The sequence below is a fragment of the Bactrocera neohumeralis genome, chromosome 6, assembly GCF_024586455.1.
Source record: "Bactrocera neohumeralis isolate Rockhampton chromosome 6, APGP_CSIRO_Bneo_wtdbg2-racon-allhic-juicebox.fasta_v2, whole genome shotgun sequence".
NCBI classification, from domain to species: domain Eukaryota; kingdom Metazoa; phylum Arthropoda; class Insecta; order Diptera; family Tephritidae; genus Bactrocera; species Bactrocera neohumeralis.
Window position 1 is genome coordinate 67,822,467 of NC_065923.1, and position 22,198 is coordinate 67,844,664.

Sequence of the window (22,198 nt, forward strand, 5' to 3'; positions counted from 1 at the left end):
TTTTTTAAATTGTACATTAATTTAAAAAGCGAAGTTTAAAATTATAAGATATTAAATTTAAAAAAATAAATAACTAAACGAATATAAAAAAAATGTAAAAGAAATACTAAATTAGAAAAATTTAACAAAATAAATTAAAAAAAACATTAAAAAAAGGTATTCATAAAAAAAATATATATATATTCAATAATAAATTCTAAGTACCAAAAACGTATTTACATATGTATATTAAGAAATTAAATTTAAATTTAAAAAATATAAGTAATTAAATTAAATTACTCAAAAAATATGAAATAAATTTAAAAAAATAAAAATATATGAGAAAATTAATTAAAAAAAAAGTAAAATTTAAAGCACTAAGAGAATTTTTCGATTTCGAAATTTTAACAAAATTTGAGATATTAAAAACATAATATAGAAAAAAATTTTCAAATATATTAAAAAATTAATAAAAAAAATTCATTTGGAAAAATACTATATATTTAAAAATTCAAAAATATAACACATTAATTGAAAAAACGCTAAAAATAGTAAATTATACAAATTTTAATTTTCATAAATAGTATAAAAGAAAACTAATATAAAATAAAGCGCGGTTTATTTGGGTTGAAATTTTGAAACCACAAATTTAATAAAAAATACTGTTCTAATAAATAACATAATATACTACGGTACTTACGAGCACTTATCACAGCATATCATATAGCCATCGTCGTGCGTCAAATCACAGATACAACGCGTCACCGAATCGTCTTCAGCTTCGGCTTCGGGTGCAGTTTCGGTTTCTTCCCCAGGATCAATATCGCCGGTAGCAACGCGCGAACCGTTACTGATGGCCGAATGAGCATCATCATCCTGTTGCATGCGGGGTACTGCGGAGTAAAGAGAAAATTTTAAGTAATAATAAGGGAAAATGTAAAATAATTTGAATTTCAGTAATTTACAAATAATAATAATAACTTTATTAATGCGCTCGTGCTACTCACTTTGTTGCCCGTGCAAAGTATATGTCGATTGACCGCTTGATGGCGGCGTGGGCAGCATATTGCCCAGGCCCGTTTGTCCCGCCGCCGCCACAGTAGCACCAATGCCGCCCAGTGACCACTGCTGACTGCCCCCGGCCGAATTGGCGGCCAGTGCCGATTGCAACTGCGACTGCGATGCAGCACCCGCTAACATTGTACTATTCGATGTGATGCCCACTTTGCCCATGTGTGCGGCGTTGCCAGCCGCTTGCGGGCCACCAACGCTCTTTGCAGACTCTGCAGCTGAGAGATGCGTGGGCATGGCATTGGCGTAGGTATGATCCTGCTGCACGGCGTGCAAGATGCGCAAACGCAGATCTTGCGTGTTCACTGGCGTCGGTCGCACCTCTTCACCAATGATATCTTCGTCATCAGTTGTTGCATTGGTGTTGACAGCGGAGGCTGCACTATTTGTGGCGATTGTGTAGCTGCTATTCGCCAGTGTTGCATTAGTGGCTGCTAGCGATGTCTTCAGCGTTTGCAGGTGTATTATTTGCGCTGAAGAGTGTTGCTGTTGTTGTTGTGTATCAAGCGGTATATTGGATATGCTTGCCGATAACGCATGTGCACCATGTGTGCTGCCATGATGATGACCACGTGCGCCAACGCCGCTACTATTGCTATTGGATTTGTAGTAATCCGCAGCGGATTTGCGTGTAATTGTTGTGTTGGCCTCATATGACTTGTTGCGCTCCAAAGAGTGTGTACGACTGCCGGGTGCGCTATGCGTTTGACGTCCGATATTGGCGGCGCCTGATGTGGGCATTGTTGCGTAAACGGCACCGCCATTGGCGGCCGAGTTTGACAAATAAGTGGTGGCTGCTGAGGCAGGAGTCTGATGCTGCACTGGATTCGTGTATTGTGTGCTAATGTTTGGTGATGCAGATAATTGTTGTTGTTGCACCGTGCTGCCGTGTTGGTTCGGCTGTTGGGCAGACAATTGATTACCGCTATATAGTGGATATTCTTTGGGGGAGAGCAACACTGACGTCGGTGAAGTATGTTGTATCACAATTTGCTGTTGCTGCTGTTGCGGCGGTGGTGGCATCGCGGCAACCTTTGTTTGGTGTTGCTGCTGCTGATAGCGTTGTTGATTGCTGAATGATTTTTGGGCCATGCTTTGCAGTATGCGTGCGGACACCTCGTCTGTCATGGGCGTGCCATTGACGACCATTATATCATCGTTCATCAACGATTGTGCGCTGGCATTGCTGTTGCTATTGCCAGCTTGCGTTTGCGGTTGCTGCTGGTAAATAGTATTACTGCTGTTGTTGTCCTTAACAATGTTTGTTGTTGTTGGTGCATCGACAAATTGCAATTGCTGCTGCTGCGCATGCTGACGCAATGTCACTTTAGTCTGTTGCTGTTGCTGCTGTACGGGCAATGTTTGCGTCTGATGTTGCTGTATTACCGTGGCATGTGTGGAATTTACAAATTTTATTGTATTATTAGAGTTGTTGGCAACACTTCCACTGCCGCTATTTCCAGCGCCCGTTGCGAGTGTGACCACATTATTGTTGCCGGTCGAGAATTGATGCTGCTGCGTTTGTTGTTGTTGTGGCAAGGTTTTGTGATGCAGATGTGTGCCTTGTGGCAAAGTTGTGACGTGTTGCAGCTGCGTTTGGTGCGTAGCATATTTTCCGCCGGCCATTTTAGTCACTTTTGTTGTGGTCGGTTGCAGTTTGTGGCCGCCGCCGCTGTTGCTTATGGTGTAGGTGCCCAGTGATTGCTGCTGCAACATATTGACGCCGCTACTGGCATTGCTGTTATTGTTAATGACATTATTGTATTGTTTGAGCAACTTGGACGTTTTCACTTTAGCGCCACTCTGGTATTGCGGCTGATGCAATTGGTACTGTTGTTGCTGCTGCTGTGTTATATAGGTAGTCTTGACACCCGGTGTCTGTTGCATTTGCAAGTTGTTCAAAACTTTGCTATTACCATGCGTCACCTTTAAGCTATTCGTCTTCTTCAACATGTTACCACCGCTGCCGGCAACGCTGACACTTTTCGTTGTTGCACTGCTGCTCAAATACTTTTGCGCACCCACAACAGGTTGCACCAACATCTGTGTATGTTGTTGCTGTTGCTGTTGTGTTTGTTGTTGTTGTCCTGTGTTTGTTGTCATCGACGAACCAGCCGCCGTTGGTTGTTGCACAACACGTGTCACCATCTGTACGTGGCGTGGCACGGACAGCTTTTGATACAATTGCTGTGTCTGCTGCGCTCCCTGTGAAGCGTTTTGCCCCGTCGACTGCTGCGGCTGTTGTATATATGTTGTGGAGTTCAACTGTTGCTGCTGCTGCTTTACTCCCGTCTTATATGTGCCTGTAACGGTATATTTTGGCGTCTTACCACCGCCAGTGGTAATTGGTGTGGCCGCTGCTGCTGCTGTGGTTAAATATGACAAGTTTTTGGTGCTCATATAATTTATAGTTTGTGCCTGTTGTGCTTGACCCCCGCTACTAACACTTATGGTGTGCTGCTGTTGTTGCGTGGGTAAGCCACCAGTTGCGCCAACGCTCAGCGCCGATGTTGCCGTTGTGCCCTGCGTGTTGGGTGACGGCTTGGCCAACACGGTTAAATTGCTAAGCAACACTTTCGATTGACCACCGCCACCGACAGTTGTAGCGCTGCCACCATCGATTATCATGTTGCCGGTGGTGCCATCTGTAGTAACGATTTTGAAGATTTGTGGGTTTAGCACCTCACCGGTTGTGGTGGATATCATCATATTGGTGGCACCCGAAGCAGCCGCTTGCTCAATAAATTCTTCGCTTACTTGTATCACCTGCTGCTGCTGCTGTGGCTGCGTTTGTTGCTGCGACTTTTGCTGTTGTGTATGCATTTGTTGTGACAGCTGATGTTGCTTTTGCACATGTTGCTGTTGCTGCTTAGGCTGGCTAGACTGCAGCTGTGTGGCCAGCTGTTGTGGCTGCTGATGAATTTGTTGATGCTGCTGCTGCTGGATTGTGGTATGCTGTATAAGTTGGTGTTGTTGTTGATTCATCTGTATTGTTTGCGGCTGTTGCTGCTGCTTTACATTAATATGTTTGATTTTCGTATTCGTTGCTCCTCCCGTTGTTGCTGTTGTCGTTATAGTATTGTTGTTACACTTATTAATAGTATTATTGCTGTTGCTGCTACTGCGCTGCACTCCACGTCGCATTAGTGGCAACTGTGTTTGGCTTCTACTACTACTGTTGCTGTTGCTGCCAGCAACATTATGTTGTAGCTGTTTCTGTTGCTGTTGTTGTTGTTGCGGCTGTCGCACATCATTCGCACCATAATATTCGTAATATTTTCCAATGTTTGTTGTTGCTGACTTTGCTGTTGTATTAGTCTGTTTTGTTTGATAAAATTGTGGATGCGACTGTTGCGTGGCTAAATTTGTTGTCGCCGCTACCACGCCGCTTGTTGTTCCGCTGCCTGATTGTGTTGTCACTGCTGTTGTTGGCTTCTCTACGACAATTATACCAGACGATTGCAATGGCATCATTCGCTAAGCAATGTTACAACTATTGTTTTGGTTTTAGGAATGCGTCTGGCATCAGAACTTGCAACAAATATTTGAAACTTCCAAAAAAAAATTATCAAAAAAGTAGTAATGTTTTATTTTAACGCGCAATTCAAGGCAAATAATATTTATTGTAAACGATTTTTGTTTGTGTTCAATACACCACCTTAATTCTTCATCAAAATAATTGATTCTGCTAATAGAGCATGTATTCGAATTTAGACTTCTGCGCTTTCGAAATTCGCTCACTTAACTATTATCATTATTTAAACCAGGCGCTAATCCTATCGATGCTGTTGGAGGCGGTCCCCCACCCACATGGGGGCTTAATGCGTAACAAAGTGTTAGGTGTTTGCTATTGATGTAATCCTTATAGTGACTGGTGACTGTTGTTCCAATTAGTTGAAAAGCTTTATAGAAGGTATTTGAAATTGCTTTTGTTGCTGCTGCTGCTGCTAGATGTGCTGATACGATTGTTGTGATTAGACAAACGTTTTTGGCTTCGTAGTTGCGGGAATATCTAATTTTTCTGAACATTACATTGTAAGCCATTACATCAGGGGACATCACTAAACTGCTGATTGCTCTCAATTAAAAACACAGTGCACTTTTACACCTAGCGTTCGGCTCTAACACTGCAAATTATTTAATAATCAATTCAGGTATGTAGCTACCAAGTAAATGCGACAACTGTTGCTAGATTTTAGTAAATTTCGATTTGTCGCGAGTGGGTTTAATTTTCCGTGGAATTTTGTATTTAAAAAGAAATCGTCACACAACCAATTCCTTTCGAACGTAACCTGCGTTATTTATGTTGTGATTGCGTTCGCGTTTAGAATTCCGATTCCGTTTACGCTTCCTTGGTTTGCGGTTGAAGCGTCGTTTTATTTTTGGCGATTCCACTGTCGTTATTTTCAGTACCAAACTATGCAGTTCACTTAATTTGCCTTCTAGACTAGTAAATTACTTCACTTATATCGTTTTAGGAATAGTTTCGGTTTTACTCGTTGTATGTTTATTATGTTGCAGATTAACTGTAAGTAAAGAAAAGGTGATGAAAAACTTAATATATGTATGTATAGTATATTTAATAACCTATTTATAATACAAAAAAATTTGAATAGTACGAGATATTTTTATTTTTTCTTACAAAGATACCCACACGTCAACGAAAATATGTTATACATAATAAACGAAAACGATAAAGAGTTGAAAGAGCAACATTAATGTCATGTTGAAATTTTGAAGTCCCCTAGAAACTGATATTTATTTATAATTGGAGACCGTTTTAATGGTTTGTATGTGCTTTTTTGGGGGGAAGTTAAAAAATCTATACAAAAAATTATATATAAACGAAAGAGCTTGGTTAAAAACTAGGCAGAAATGTCAGTAGGAAAAAAGAACGTAAGAAGTACAAACTCTAATATGTACGTACATATGTAACAACATATACATGCAGGTAGGTATACATGCAGTAGATTGTGATATAGAAGAAACGAAATGGTAGCTAAAAGAAACAATAAAAACTTGGCTAAAACGAAGAAGACAATAATAATAAATAACGCAGAATGCCAAGTGTCAAGAAAGCGTGAAAAACAACAGTGAAATGCCACGAATATTGGGCGAAAAACAGTGCAAGTAAAGAAGTAACAAGCAAAACAAAATACACACAATTTTATTGATTCCATTAAGATATGGCTGCGAAAGCGATGTGACGCTGGAAAACGTATAGTTGAGAATGAGGCAGATAGTGTGCACTGCAAATTGTATAAAGATAAAAGAAAATATATAACACCAAAGGAATAGCAAACATAGTAAGTTCAATATAAAAAATAAGCAAATATATGATAACAGGTATAAATATGCAGTGGAAGACAATAAAAAATAGAATGCATAATTATAATAGGTATGCCAACAAAAAAATATAAACCAAGTTGAAATTATTGAGCACATATTGCGATTTACTATATACCACATATTAGTTGCACCTTCTATGCACAGAAATTCAACACAGTTGCGCCTGTTACATAACACCTTTAGTAAGATAGACAATTAACCGAGTTGCACCATTCACTGACAATCAAAGCAATATAAGAAGTTTTCGGGAGGGGAAGGATATACGCGCCTAATTACATACATATGTTGTGGTTTAAGAAGCTAATATATTTTGTTGGAAAATTAAAAATGGATGGGTTAAATTAAATAATATTCCCTTAAAGGCAATAAAAAAACGAATATACATATAATATATGTATGTATATAGATTTAAATTGTCCACAAAAATGATAATTAGTATTAATATTCAATATACTATACATATAACAGGTATGTGATTTCGGTAATAACTACATAATAATACATATACATATATAAAAGGTAGTGAAAATAAAGTTCCACAAAAAATAGATATAGCAAAATATCTATAAAGCCATATAAAATAAATATATGTATTCAGGCCTTCTTTCTTACTTCATTTGATTTATGATTTTTTTTTTTGCGAATAAATGTAAGAACACACCTTTTCATCTCATATGCGCTCGATAAGACAAGCCTTCGTATCTTTCGCTAAAAGCAACGCAAGAAAATATTCTTATTTATGGGTGGGTGGTTGGCGCATGCTCCAGCAATATCAACAAAAATTAAATTAAAAAAAAGTAAATTTTCTATGCATGCGCTAAAAAAAACCATATGCGATTTGCCTAAAGGAGGGGAACGTTATATACCAATAAGTTTATTGGTATTATGCACAAATTATAAATACAAATAATCTAAGAATTAATATTATTTAGGACAGCCCATTACTATGGACTACGTGATACAGTAAAACTACGAAAACAATAAGAAATCAATATGATTTGAATTATATTACATACATACGTAAATTCACAGGCTTGCTATTTATCAATTTTACTATAAATATGATAAAAAGGCAGTAATTATAATTTACACATTTTCACAACGAACGTTCAAGCCCTTTTATCATCTGTTTAGGCCTATTCAAGCAGACATATGTACAAGTATGTACATTGAGTAAAAGCGATGAAAAATAATTAAATAATATGTAAAACGAAGTCTACAAAATTGATTAGCAACCAAGATCAAACAAAAAGCTGTGCAAAATAATGATATATAAATAAATAGATTTTTTTGCAGGCAATCAACAACTAAGCAATATAAGCAGCTGGCAAGCCTTCACAACCAGCTAGCTAGTTTGCCCAGCCACAGGCCCAGTCAGTTTGCGGCACTTGCCAACAAAGCTATTATGGCGTTTTGTTTACTTTACGAATAACATGTACGGCGATTGCAACACAACAACGTCAGCGGCTGCCGTCTTCTCATTTCGATCCATCGATGCAATGTTGTTCGTTCACCTCTTTGGCCCACTCCCTCAACACCATTCACCGCCGCCGTAGTAAATAGTTGCCAATGACTTAAAGTCAGCAGAAATGCATACAAATACTTTTGAATATGTGTGTATGTGCATCAAATGCAGACATTTTTCTTTGCGCTGTTATTTCCCATTCTTCTCTTTCTTGTGTCAAATGTTTGCTTTGCTGCCTCACAGATTCTTTTTCATTTATATGCAATTCTATTCGCATACTACAATTACACATTATATTATTCAATAATGGCCGGTAGCTCGTAAGTTTCACCGCCAATATACTAGTAGCGAGTTTTTTTTGGCAAAAACAAAAATTTCACTTATCGTAGCTTGATAGCGCCCTGTTCTCATCTTGGTTTAATGAATTTGTTGCAAAAGCAACTTTTTTTATACAGCAATAAAAATTTATTTTTAAACTTTCGTTGCATATAAAGAAAAAAATGGATACACAAAAAGTGATACGACAAATTTCAATGCCTAAAAATATCAAATTAGACACAGCTATAACACAACGAATGGTTTGTCTCTAACGAATTGTGTATTTCAGTGAGCTTATGAGAAATGCTTGTTTTTAAAGTGCAAATGCATACTTCGGACTGCTGTTTTACAATTAGAAACTTTAACACTAAGAGATATTCAATATCATGTAATATACTTTAATTTCATCTAGCACCTACGCAAATATTACAAAATCTTTGAAAGAATAATTCATAAAGCATGAGAAATTTGGATTTAGTATTTACATACATACATATACATATGTATGTAGTGGATTATAACAATTAAATTTATTTAAACTAAGTACGCACGCACACATAAGCATATTTATATGAATATATTTGACCAAGGTCTACATCTCACCTTGATCTAGTGTAACCTGTATTAGGCCACTTACATATGTATTTCTCCCATGCTATTCTTAGTGAACTTCATAAAATGCTTTGTTCAAAATATGTGCTCCCAATTAATTTGTGTATTAGCGCAAAGTTTATTTACATATACATATATGCAAATAGTTTTAAAATTTTTAGTGAACAAATATGTATGTTGTTTCACAAAATATGAACCACTTATGAAAAGCATACTTTTACCAAAAAGTCATATTAGATTATATCTGAATGCCCAAGAATTTGTGCTTTCTTCCTAGTGCTGAACACAGTTTGTTATCTCGAAAATATTTACGGTGTTAAAAGATATTAAAATTGATTAATTGTAATTTATTTGTGTGAGAGCCAGACATGACGCATATAGCTAGGTTTAAATGAACGTAAGTAATGCAAATGTTGTAAATAAGCGCCCACCCACCCACATACTACTTTATACACACATACATAAATGTATCACTTATAAATAACCTCGTTTCAGTATCATCAAATCATCATAATGTAAGACCTTGTATAATTTATTCTTATTTTAATTCACTTTTTGAAATTGACGATCAGTAAAATCGAAAACTGTGAAGCTTAGATTAGTACGTGCATAGATTTCCATACATCCATACTTTTATTTATACCAACCTAAAGGTTCCGTATAATTTGAATGAAGCGAAGCAAATCCGAATGATTTATAACTGACGAGTGAAAAGGGTGCTCATAGCATAGACATACAACTATTTTTATGAAAACACAACAAAATGCAAAGCAATCTATTAGTCAGCTTAGAAATAATATTGTATATGAATTTCAACTAAAAATTACTTCTACATTATTGTTTATTCAATTAGTTGTATGGGTATGCAGCATAAGTACACATTACATACATATGTATACATATACATATGTATGTATGCATATACCATTTAGATTTAGACAGGAAATGGGGCGACAGATATGATTCGCAGCACAGCACATATACTATGTTAACTACATACATACATACATATGTATACCAAACATTTTAATAATGTTTTCACAAGTAGAATAATAAATGTAGTATTTTAAAGCGGTATGGCGTATGTAAAACGAACCTATAACCCCTACATATACAAATATAATGAATTATTTGTTATGTTAATTACATTTTCTTGTATGTCTCTGATTTCTTAAGCCTCTTGACTGCCTTATAGCACCTTTTTTTGTACACATAAGTATGTATGTATGTACATATGTATGTATGTATTAATTCAAAAATAAGTTTGTTAAAACAATCGTGCCGACGATGCGTAAAATCGATGCAGTAGGTGTCTAATGTAGAAATAATTTAAAATTCAATGAAAACAATTGTAAAAATTAATAAAAAAAAAAATAAAATGTAATTGATATTCTGCAGCTATAAAAAACAAAAATTACTTATAGTTATGCCACGTTTACACTGTAGCTAATTTCGTTAAAGGGAATATTATATGAAAAATATTTTTAAACGTCTTCATACATTTATGTTTTGCCGAAAATGTCAAAAATGTGAACGAACTGATATACCACAAAACTTGTATACAATACAAATATATATTTTTTTACAATTTTTAGAGCTACATATGTATACTGCATATAACAATTTATTGCATATATTTTTCAACACATACCCATTATATATACAATTTACGCGCATTAAATAGAAATATTAATTATCTCAAAACTTCGTTTAGGGGTATATTCGTAAAATTTCGCAATATTTAGTTAATACATTTTTTACGAATATTCTACATATGGCATACAGAACTCGTTTTTCAACTTTTGCTTTCGTTACACCATCAAGAAAGAACCAAGCAGAAGAAAACAGCAGAAAAATAAAATATGTATAAAAGAAAAATAATAAATAACATAATGGATGACAAGGATAACTAATACATTTATTTTGGTAAAAGGCGAGATAAATATAGCTGTGAGTTCTAATTGAAAACTGCAGCCAACTTCAAGCAGTACACGGCAGAAAGGGAATGTGGTATAAAATATGCTCAAACGACGAAGAAAAGCAAAACAAAGGCAAATTGGCCATACGAATGTATGCAAAGCAAACGTAGTCAAAACACAGCCACATTGAGACTAGTGGTATATTGTTTATTCGCTCTTACATAATTGAGCGAACATATAGCTATCGCAAATTTCAATATGGCGCACTATAGCGAGTAAAATGGACGAATAAAACGAGCGAGCGTGCTAAGAATGAAAACACTGAAATTCTACGTCGTAGGAAATAGACTTTGCCTAATAAAAAAAAAAAAATTGACAAGCTATCTAGCTTGAAGTTTGATGATGTAACAAATTTATTAAACTAACTCTTTGTTTACTAATATAATGATTGTGGGTTAATAAAGCAATACAAAAATAATTTAAATTTATCTACACATTCTAGAAACGACATGGTAGAGGAATAGTGGGAGAGTTTTCGTATAACTATATCTAATTTGAACATAGAATATTGTAGTTTTCACGAAATTTTCCAGAAGTTTTATTGTATTTAATTTTGTTTAAACTAAATATTTGTATCCATTAACTGCAAAATAATAAATGTAATTAAAAAAAAAAATAAAATCACATCGACATTAGCTCCAATTGTTCGCACTTTCTCATCTTAGCAGTGGGTCACTCGCGCAAATGTGTACCCACTAACAACGTTTTCCCCAATATCAATTATCAATTTTAAAGCGCTGCCACAAATCAAATTAAATTTAGTTAACCACATACTTAGTTTTATATTTTAATTTGTATCATTGCGCATTTACACATACATAATGTGTACACATACAAATCTTATTAATTGCACGGAAATAGCACATTTTTATACACAATAGTTTCCTATTATAGTTGAACATTATACTCACATTTTTTAAATAAAACACAATATTTATACTAACGACAAAACTTTTTGCCAATTAGTACTCATTTGACTATATTAATTCACAATTTTCCAAAAATCTTGCCTTAATATGGCAGCTTGAGCTTGCTTATTTCTTTCGCAGTGCTCTGCTGAAATTTTTCAACTTTTGCTTTTGACAATTGCGTTCACAGCCAACTTAACCAACTACAAAAGAGTATACACCAAAAACCTTACAACGAGAAATCTAGCTGGTATGTTTACACAAGTGTAATAAGAACAATATTTTGTATTTACAAATACATACTTCATCAAAAATGTTAAAACGAGATGGCTTATTGAACAGCACTAAATTCTAGGCTTTAGGCAATTTGTGTGATAGAAACAAAATCCGACGCCATTTTTTTAAATTCTTATGAAAAAGAGATGGCTGTAAGCAACCAAGAAAGATAGGAGAAACGTATAACAACGAATACAAATTAAAAATGGCTACCCATTAAAAAAAAACACTCGATATTTCAAACGTTTTCAGACAAGAGCGCGCATTTTTACAAAGCAAAAATTTCGATAGCTATAAATATCTCAATTAAACTAAATTTACGATTTAAAATTGGTGAAACCAAACAACCATACACAATTTTTTTCATGAATATAGAACATGCAATGAAGTGCATTGCAAATTAACATCGTTATACTTATGTCGATGGACGAATGCAGTCAGCAGAATACATAATTTTGTTTCTGTACGTATGGCAGCAAAATTGTGGTATACCATAATCTTTGAAATTGGAACAAAATTGTAAATAATTTTTTTTCGTAAAAATGCTTACAAATGAAATTAAGGAAAAACAGCGTTTTATATGCATATATATTTTTATATTATAGTACAATGTACGAATCAACTTACCTTAATATGCATTTTCAATCTTGGTTTAAATTTCAGTTCATTTAAAAAAATATTTTCAATGAAATCAAGTCACATTCCATATAATATGAACTTTTACACAGTTCATTATTCAATTCACAATATGATTTTTAGTTCAGTTAATATTTTGGAAATTCCGCAATGCACTTGTAAACTGATTTATTTTTATAAACAAAATTTTTCATTACAAATATAATTTTTTTAATATAAACAAACCATTTCTTACAAATGGATACCTATGATATACAAAATGCACCTTTTAGCAGTAATATTTAAAAATTAAATTAAGAATTAAAATTTGATATTCAATTATTTCGCCATTGCAAATATATGTAAAAGGGAGAAATTTGTAGTTGGCGCAACGTCAATACAATAGTGGCGAGGTGCTCGCAATCAATTCATGTTAATATATTGTAATGTTCACCGAATAGCGAACACCACGATGGAACAAAAGCATTAACATATTTTGAGATTTTTCTCTTTCTGGCGTTTGTACTTTTTTCTTCATTAAAATAGCACCCTATACTGCTACACATAGGCAAACTTGCAATTTTAAATGTTCAAAGCATTCTACGTGAGCCCTGTATATCCCTCAGTCCAAATACTATATGCATATATATATTTTATATGTTGGCATAAATGTTCATATATATATATATATGTATATATCTATATGAAAGACATCCAGTTGTCTCGTACGCTCACAGAAAAATCATATATTTGCGGATGCACACCTACATATGTGTGTATGGATGTACATCCGTTGCGACGTGCGCCTATGCCCAAATGAAAATACCAATTGGATTTCGGTTTCAAGCAAACGTTTGTAGTATGTTAGATTTCCTAGTTTTCTAATTTTGGTATTTTTCTATCATATATACATATGTACAAAATATATCAATGATTAGAGTTAGAGCAATAAAACTCACATGAAATTGACGATAATTGGCATAATTTTATTTCGCCATATTGGGTACTATTTAATTAGAATTGAAAACTAACGTCAAACGAATACATTACTATTCATCATATACATATTTATTTCTTTTAAATCCTGTATTTTCTCTGTGCCTAATTCTAAGTACCCTCCGTTTCCGCACTCTATTTCAATAAGCAAAAACACAACACAATTTACTCGTTGCAAATCGGCTATTCGTTCGCATATTTTTCGTTCAATTTCCCTATTAGTTACTTTACTCTCTTACTTCCCTTTCTATATGCAAAGAAAACTAAAAGAAATTCTATATTTGCTTTCTGTACTATTTAAAGATTTCAAAGTTTTAAAAAATAGTTTGTTTAATTAAAGTTAACACACACCGTCACTTTTAGGATTTTAAATTCGTTTTTCACTAATTATTTAGTATTGGCGAATAAAGCGAGACTGGCTTTAATAGCGAGTTTCGCATAGAAAAAATTTTTAACCTCGAAATTACGTGTTTAAACCACGTATTTCTACATTATTTTTGTCATTTCGTAAAGCGCGCACTAAACACTTATTTTTTATCAACTTTTTATAATATTTTTTTAAGATTTTACCACAATTTTCCCACTTGGAAAATGTGTACAAGTTTTTCACGTCTGCTCACGGCTGAACTTCACACAGAGAATTCAATAAATGGCGGCCACAGCGTTGAAACGCACCGTTCGCTACTTCCAAATTCATACCTGCCTACTACGCACTATTCGTTCACGCTATATTAATAGTTGTCATACTTTTTCGTTCACTCTAACATGCAGTGTACACAACTCGTTACAAGATGGCAGAACAGTTGTCTCATGAATAGTATATTTCAAAATATTGTACTTATTACTGTCTCTTGCTTTCGGCGTTGCTCTAGGTGTACATCATAGCATATTAGCTGTTTCATATTTAAATGGTTGAATTTGCTAAGGCTTTAGCGGTAGATAGATAGAATATACTATATATGTATGAAGAATTAAATCAGAAATTCTACAATGACGCATTTTGTTACTGTGCAATATTTTTGAGGCAAGTAAAAGTTGAGGCAATTTCAATAATCAGATAGATAAGCATATTTCAATTCAATGTATTCAAGGGAACAGTGTAATAAGCCATAAGTACTAAAAGGCATTGTACAATAAAATATAAATAATATTAACAATAACTAAATTGTTGTGTGTCAATAATATTGTACAATAGAAATATTATTTTATATAACGGCTTTTGGTATAGCGGTTCTAACTTGAAATTTGTATTCGGAAACACGTGCAGAATGCTGCCACATAATATATAGAAATGTGCTAAAAAAATTAAACTAAAAATTACTTTATCTTTATTAAAAAAAATAAATATAATTTAAATAAAGAGAACTATTTATAAATTGGAAGCCCCAAAATTCATAAAGTAAAAAGTCTGCTGTGTAAGCTACGAGTACTTTTATTTTTCCGACATAGAAATAGTCAATAACTGTGGTAACCTTTATTTTTGTTTTTGTTGTCATTTTACCTGATTTTACATTCTTCAAATCCATTTAATACATCAACCTGTTAGTTATACATTTTAAGTTCACGACAAAGCATTGCAAATAATTACAATGGCAAACAATCCAACATTGATGAATACGTCGCAGGTGAGGGGTGCAAATAAAAATAAGTTATGTATGTACATATGTATATATCACACGAATGTTTTTATCTTTCTACTCCAGACCGCACGGCTCGACAGTTATTGCAGTGAAATGATGCAGTTACAGCAGTCACAAGATGTGGACTTTTTAAAAAACGCGTTAGGACAAATAAATCTTGATGCTTCAGAGTCCAATTTTAGCAGCAGCTTCCTAAATGAAACACTCAGTGTATATGCCCTACTAGCAAGTGTTGGTTTGGAAATTTATATGGATATGTTTGCGGAGCATAATATTGAGTTAGAACAGTTCTTAGAGTTGACATATTTGGATTTGCAGTTATTTGGAATAGATGATTGCAGACACCGTAATCTTATTATGGAAGTAATTGCTGCATTTCGATTTGATTAGTGCCGCGTACATCAGTTGATGTATTGTAGTGAAAGCCACACATATTTAAGGAAAAATTCAAAGAACTTAAATACGTTTTAATCTGTGTGTCACCAAAGTTAATTTTAAAAATCTTATTTATATAAATTTAGCTAAATAATGGAACAAGTAATTTCCGAGAGATATTTAAACCAAGATAATTTCATAGCGTTAGTAGAATATTAATAGTAAATTTTTAAGAGAAGCATACATGAATTACACATATGTAATTTTCTTTAGTCATTTAAATAATCAGTATAGGTAAAAAAATTCAGGAACATTATTGTTTTAGTTTTCATTAATTTATTTTCCATTATACTGAAGTGATTAGCAACATGATCTTAAGTAATTTTTCAAACAAGCGTTATATATTTAATATATAGGTAAAAGCTAAATATTATTCATTCTTATCATTTTGATTTGTTAGTTTTATAAATGTTATATGAAAATAAATGATCTCATTAATTTCGATTTTTTTTTTTGTAAAAAAATTTAATTTGCACTAATAAAAGTTACCCATATAACAAAGGTTAAAATAGACAGTTCTCGATTTCTGTTGTCATAATGTTCTCCAACATACATATCAGCTGATTTGGATGCATTCGGCTGAAAAAAATTAAACGAAAACAAACGTTTCAAAACGCACGTGCGACATTCCAAACTTTGTTATTTGAGCGTATTCCAAAAAAACCAAATAAAATAAGATTTGGAAAATGAGTGCTGAGCCATTCAATGTGTATCATTTGTGCAATTTCAATGAAATTATTAAATTGGAAGGTATTTTTTTCTAACAAATTGCTTTACATGTAAGACACTTAATAGCCTTATCTCTTGCTAACAGATTTGCCCACAGAAGCTTTGCGTCAGCTTTGGTCTTGTCAATGGACAACGACGCGTTTACAAAGCATTTTAGATAATTGGAGTGTTAACAAAACAACGGAGCCAAATTTAGAAACAGCGGATACACTACTTTGTCATGCTGTTGAGCTGACACTCCTGTTCGTGCAAAACAATTTTACAGGGCCCTTTAAACAACTGGAGGAGTTCAGCAATTTTATGCAAACAAAAGCGTTAGGAGAATATGATCCTTTTAAGCGGCTCATGGAAAATGGTGAAGAAATAAATCCAAATGTCAAACTGGGCGAGTTGTTAGTGTTAGCAAAAGAAATTCTAGATTTATTACGTCAGTATTGGCCGGACTCATTGGTAAGTAGAACAGTTACTTTATTTCATAATATTACTTAATTATAGTAAGCAACTTTTTGGTTTAATCTCTTAGTATCTGCAATGGTGGCTGATGCGTTTAATTTACATACAGCAGAGTGTAATTGATGAGTTAACCGGCAATTTATATGAGCAGCTTAAGTTAGTAGCTGAAAGTCTATTGAAAAATGTTGAAAATATACAGTATAAGGAGCTGCAAGCCTTACTTTACTTAGAGGTTGGAAATAGTTATTTACTCTTTCATCGTTCACAAAAAGCAGACTGTGTGCTTGAACAGTTATGCCAACGCTTTGGTATAGTGTTGAATGTGGAAGGTATTTGCTTTGAAATATATTTTGTTAGACTTCCAATTAACTGTTTTCAAAATAGGATTACTTGGTGTGCGCACGAAGTTTCAGCAGAAACCGTTGCCACAACTCTGTCTGAAAGTGCAACATACCAACAGTGATTTGCCATTGGCGCAGGCCACCAACGGCAAAACGAATATACCCAAGTTACTGCTTTTAGATGACGACACAAGGCTTGAGCGTATACGCTTTATTGAACCGAAAGATAACGAGGTGATGACATTGCCCAGCGTATTACAGGCTTTGGTGCTAGCGAAAGTGTAAATATTGCTAATATACATTTTTTATCCATTCCAATATTATGAAAAATATATTTTTATAGTAAACAACTCAAACGTTCGCAGCCAAAAGATCGTCTTGCCGACGAAGAACTGGAGCCATATATAAAAACGCTTTTATATCAGGAACATGGACCATTACAAGTACGCCAATCCGCCTTGCTGCTTAATTGTGTGCAAGAGTCGAATCAGCGGCGCACAGTGGAGCGCAGTTGGAAGCAGTGTGAAGGTGCCGTTAAATTACTAGACGGACCCATATTTACATTACCAGAGCGACTCTCCTACGCATTTGCTGGCTTCCTACAACCCAAATGGCAAGTACAAATGCAGCTTTGCCAGTTATTGTTGTCATTGGGTATGACAAAAACGGCATTAGATATTTATCTGCAAATACAAGCATGGGCCGAAGTTATTCAATGTTATACAAAGCTGGAATTGCGTCATAAGGCCGCCGAAATAATAAGACAAGAATTGGAGAAGAAGCCCACTGTGTTGTTGCACTGCCTGCTCGGCGATGCCATTGATGATCCCAACAGCTATGCAACAGCGTGGGAGTTTTCCAAACATACCAGCGGCAGAGCGCAAGCACACTGGGGCACATATTATTTCCGTAAAGCAGAGTATGTAGAAGCCATACCACATTTGGAAAAGTCTGTGGAGATAAATCCCTTACAAGAGAAGATATGGCTACGCTTAGGCTTTGCTGCCATACAGCTGGAACGTTGGGAGCTCGCCGTACACGCGTATATTACATATACACATATTGAGCCATTGGGTTTCGAATCGTGGAATAACTTAGCAAAAGCGCTGGTAAAATTGGGCGATAAACTGCGCGCACACAAAGTGCTAAGCGAATCGCTGAAGTGTAATTACAACAACTGGAAGGTAAGCACATGCTTTTTGAGAAATGCTTTTCTTTTATATTAATATTACTTTTAAAGGTTTGGGAAAACTTCATGATTGTCTCCGTGGATACGTGTAATCTTGAAGACGCGCTGAATGCCTACAACCGTCTCAGCGAGTTGAAGGATCGCTATCTGGACTTGGAGGTGCTTTGCGTTACCATTGGTGCCATTGTGGAAGGCAAACCTGACGCCAAAGGTCAAACGCAGGAGCGTTTGCGTAAGAAAGCCATCACTTTAATGGCGCAACAATGTATTAAGCATGGCAACGAACCGAAAGTATGGGAATTGGCAGCACTACTTGCTGTCACACCGCACAACAGGGCACAAAAGCTGGTTAAAGCTGTGAATGCGTATACTACCAAAGAGCTGGAGTGGGCGACGAAGCAACCGTATGCGCTCAAAGTGATACAAGTGTGTCAGCAAGCCTGCGAATTGTCTTTAGAAGCAACCAAGGAGCATGCGCCAGAAGAAACTGACGTTATGATCACATCACAACTGAATTCCGCACGTCTTGCAGCGCAGGCTGTGCTACGTGCCACGGCGAAAGTTAATGAGAAGTGGCCGGAAAATGAAGACGCTTTAACGGTATTGAAAGCGCAACTCGAAACGCTGACCGCGACGGTTAAGCAGCGCATGAATGCAAGCTGATAATATTTTAGTTTAAACATGTGTTTAAGTATAGAAAAAATGCAAGTTAATATTTTAAAATAAAAAAAAAATGTATTTCAAATACAGCTAATATTTATTCAAAGTAAATTTAATTTCGTGGTCACTAAAACACGCACACACTGATCGAACGAACCGCACACAGCCAAACCCAACTTGTCGGGATGCCAATCGAAGCTATGTACCGGTTGCGATGATACCGTTGAGGCATGCAACATATGCAATGTACCCGATACACCCATTTCGTTTTCATCTGTATCGGTTTTGCGACGTTTTTCTGGATACTCGTACTGCCATAAACGTATAGAGCCCGTGCCGCCGCAAGAAACAAATACATCTCTGTTTTGCGGTAAATGTCTTATAGCCCAAACCGTTGATTTAGGTCCCGTTATAACACCATTCGAACCAACGCTGCGGCCGGCATTTCGTTCTTCCACACAACTAAATCCTTTCGTTGGATGCTGCGTGCGCATATCGTATACCAGCAGTCCACCTTCGAGTGTAGTGACACCCATTTTGTTCATTGGTATATCGGCGCGATCAAATTCAATGCCACATATGCCATTTTTAAGTGTTGTTTCCCAGCGTACGGCCAGTTGTCGCAAATCAAACAGTTTCAGATCACCGTTATCGTAACCAGCCGCCACACAGCGTTCGGCATTATTGTAGCTATCGCCAAAAGCGACAGCCCAACAGTCACGTCGTTCATTGTGATTTATGCCATCGCCTTTTACTGACTCCGGGCTAATATCGACAACTGGCGCCGAGCCCTGACGCATATCCCACACTTTCACGGCGCCATCACGACTGCCCGTGACAATCTCTGGTGCACCACAATCCAACTGCTTGCCACCAATGGCATCAATCGCATTTATAATGCTCTTGTGCGCCTCGACATTGTACACCGGCAAATCTGGTCGCTCCAAATCACTGAAAGTATAAAGCGAAGTTCAGTGCGTTTATTGTAAATAAACATAATTACATGGACTCACAGTACTTGCATACGTCCCTCAAAATCACCAATTGCCATATGACGATTACGCAGGCTGGATGCGCCAAAAGTGCCACATTTGAAAGCGGTCTTTTTGACAACTTGCTTGATTTTCTCAGCTTTGGCTTCATTCAGCTCGTATATTTGTAAAATACCATTGCTATTGGGCTTTGAACCGAGTACCACAAATTTCGCAGAGCATGGTATCCATTTCACATCATAAATGGTATAGTCCACATTCTGTTGTATGTGCTCGATCATTTGCGGTTTATCCATTTCCTTCAGTTTCTTGGTTTATGTTACGTAGTTCTTTTGCTTCTCGTTTAAATTGTTTGTTCAATAAAATCATCAATAAAATTTGTTGAAGTTATTCATTTCGCCACGGTTACTATGGTGTTTGTTCATTTTGTTTTTGAGGTTATTGCAGTCGGTTATTTTGTTTACGAAATGTAATAAGACGAGACAAACAAAATAACAGCTGTTTACAAAAGCAGATATGTTGCTATGAAAGCTGTCTTAACCCTTTTGTGAATCTCTAAAAAATATTTTTTAGCTGGAAATTTGTTATATATAGGATTTATGCTTTATTTTTTATGGAATGTTTAATAGTAATTGTATAACATTTTTAATTTTATTGCGAATAAAAATTTACGATAAACATATGCATGTATCGTATATGCATACAAAAATAAATGTTTTTTTATTTTTGTTACAATGATCAATAAAAAGGTAATTTAAAATTCAAATCTATCAGACTTTAAAACTTAAATCAGACAAACCCATTGGCTAATGATTAAAAAGAAAAAGAAAAGATACGCCTGCACACTAAAGTGCAACGTATCACCAAAACAACTCAATCACTTGTTTGAGCTTGTGTAGTTTTAAAATAGATTTAAGATTTTATAACTTATTGTTAAGCTTAAAAAAAGCAAATTAAACAAAAAAATTTTGAAATAAAAAATCAATCAATATCACACTTTTGAGTAAAATTAATATTCTACTTCGCTCCTTAACTTATATTTTCGACGTTTATACCCTGACAACTATTTGTGATCAGCTGATTCCAAACACAAGAGAGAACATTGCTCTTTGCAAGAGTGCACTAACTAATAAGAGCGTAATTCTGCAACGATTCTTTTATATAAGTATCTACATATAAATATATACATATTGACCAATCGCAAATAAAAGTAAAATAACAAAAATTACAAACGTTTCCAGAGCGCAAGCTAGCAGCAGCACAGTGCGCGCAGAGCAAATGTTAGCGAATAAAAGTGACAACAGCAAACAATGACTGGGCCGTCAAATGCAGCAGTCGGTCGTCTGAGTTTTTGTGAGTTGGTTGTTTGATTTGTTACTAAACGCGAGTGTATATACATAAATAACTACATATATTTAATCGTATTCATTGTGCCGTGACCAACATTTCTAACGCAATTCTCACAAAATAATAATTTACTTAACCCAACAGCTGATAGCGTTGTGCTGTGCCAAGAAAAAATCGAAACGTTAGGTAAATATATCGACGTTACCTTCGCAGTGAAGAAGTTTTCTTTCTTTATGACAAGATTCAGCGTTATTAAAAAAGTTATACACGCAATTAGGCAATTGCTTTGCTATATTTTCAATTAAAATTATTGTGTTAACAGATTTGCTGACCAAAGAGAAAACAAAGTCCAATCTGCCGCCAGTTATATTTGGTGATTATTTGTATACATGTATGTATGTATGTATATAATAAAATAAGAACATATGCACTTGAGTGGCCAACGCTAGCGTTGCTGCCTTTACTAGCGTTTGGCAATAAATATTCCCGCTCTATCTACTTGCACTTATCGCCGCCGCAGTCACTAGTATTTCCTGTTGTGTTGTTGCTGTTTTGATTATTGGAGGAATATCGGCGAGCTCGAAATTATGTAAAAAAAATTTCAATAAAACAAACGTAGTTTTGTTCGGTGCTCTTAATTTTTTATGTATATTAGTTCTGTGCAAATAAAATACAAATATTCATTTCAGATTGTCAACTAGTATGACAATAAAAGAAATCGAAAGGAAAATTTTATAAAAAAGAAAAAAATTGCAAATTAATCACCAATTATAAAACACCAGCGTTAGCGTGTGAAATAAAACAAAAATAACAGCACAAATTGTTGTACGTCATCCAAATAAGA

The 22,198-nt window shown here is 35.0% G+C and overlaps 4 protein-coding genes and 1 long non-coding RNA gene across 9 annotated transcripts in view; 3 read left to right on the plus strand and 2 right to left on the minus strand.

The window, feature by feature from the left end:
* LOC126762498 (serine-rich adhesin for platelets) overlaps nt 1–22,198 on the minus strand; it is a 234,692-nt gene that overhangs the window by 13,303 nt on the left and 199,191 nt on the right. The window contains exons 1-4 of one of the 5 annotated variants that reach the window (XM_050479283.1): nt 14,139–14,182; nt 12,585–12,756; nt 987–5,576; nt 680–872 (exon numbers count right to left, since the gene is read on the minus strand). In XM_050479283.1, coding sequence (XP_050335240.1) covers nt 680–872; nt 987–4,524 — 3,731 coding nt within the window. In that variant the 5' untranslated portion in view covers nt 4,525–5,576; nt 12,585–12,756; nt 14,139–14,182. Of the gene's footprint in view, nt 1–679; nt 873–986; nt 5,577–11,684; nt 11,836–12,584; nt 12,757–13,919; nt 14,183–22,198 lie in introns of those variants that run through there. The other 4 variants (XM_050479282.1, XM_050479281.1, XM_050479284.1 and 1 more) reach the window with 4 other exon arrangements.
* LOC126762510 (uncharacterized) lies at nt 6,247–10,703 on the plus strand. The gene is made up of 2 exons (XR_007667464.1): nt 6,247–6,356; nt 7,696–10,703. It is a non-coding gene; the product is annotated as an uncharacterized LOC126762510 (long non-coding RNA).
* Nucleotides 14,190–15,654, plus strand: LOC126762508 (uncharacterized). The gene is made up of 2 exons (XM_050479302.1): nt 14,190–15,193; nt 15,272–15,654. Exons 1-2 carry the CDS (start codon nt 15,158–15,160, stop codon nt 15,596–15,598), a joined length of 363 nt encoding a protein of 120 aa, XP_050335259.1. The 5' UTR covers nt 14,190–15,157; the 3' UTR covers nt 15,599–15,654.
* LOC126762500 (tetratricopeptide repeat protein 27) lies at nt 15,747–19,126 on the plus strand. The gene is made up of 6 exons (XM_050479287.1): nt 15,747–16,393; nt 16,458–16,822; nt 16,896–17,154; nt 17,210–17,447; nt 17,510–18,350; nt 18,407–19,126. Exons 1-6 carry the CDS (start codon nt 16,330–16,332, stop codon nt 19,016–19,018), a joined length of 2,379 nt encoding a protein of 792 aa, XP_050335244.1. The 5' UTR covers nt 15,747–16,329; the 3' UTR covers nt 19,019–19,126.
* Nucleotides 19,069–20,497, minus strand: LOC126762504 (dynein axonemal assembly factor 10). Its single transcript, XM_050479295.1, has 2 exons — nt 20,029–20,497; nt 19,069–19,966 (listed from the first exon to the last, which is right to left on the minus strand). The coding sequence occupies exons 1-2, from the start codon at nt 20,301–20,303 to the stop codon at nt 19,117–19,119; spliced, it is 1,125 nt and encodes a 374-aa protein (XP_050335252.1). The 5' UTR covers nt 20,304–20,497; the 3' UTR covers nt 19,069–19,116.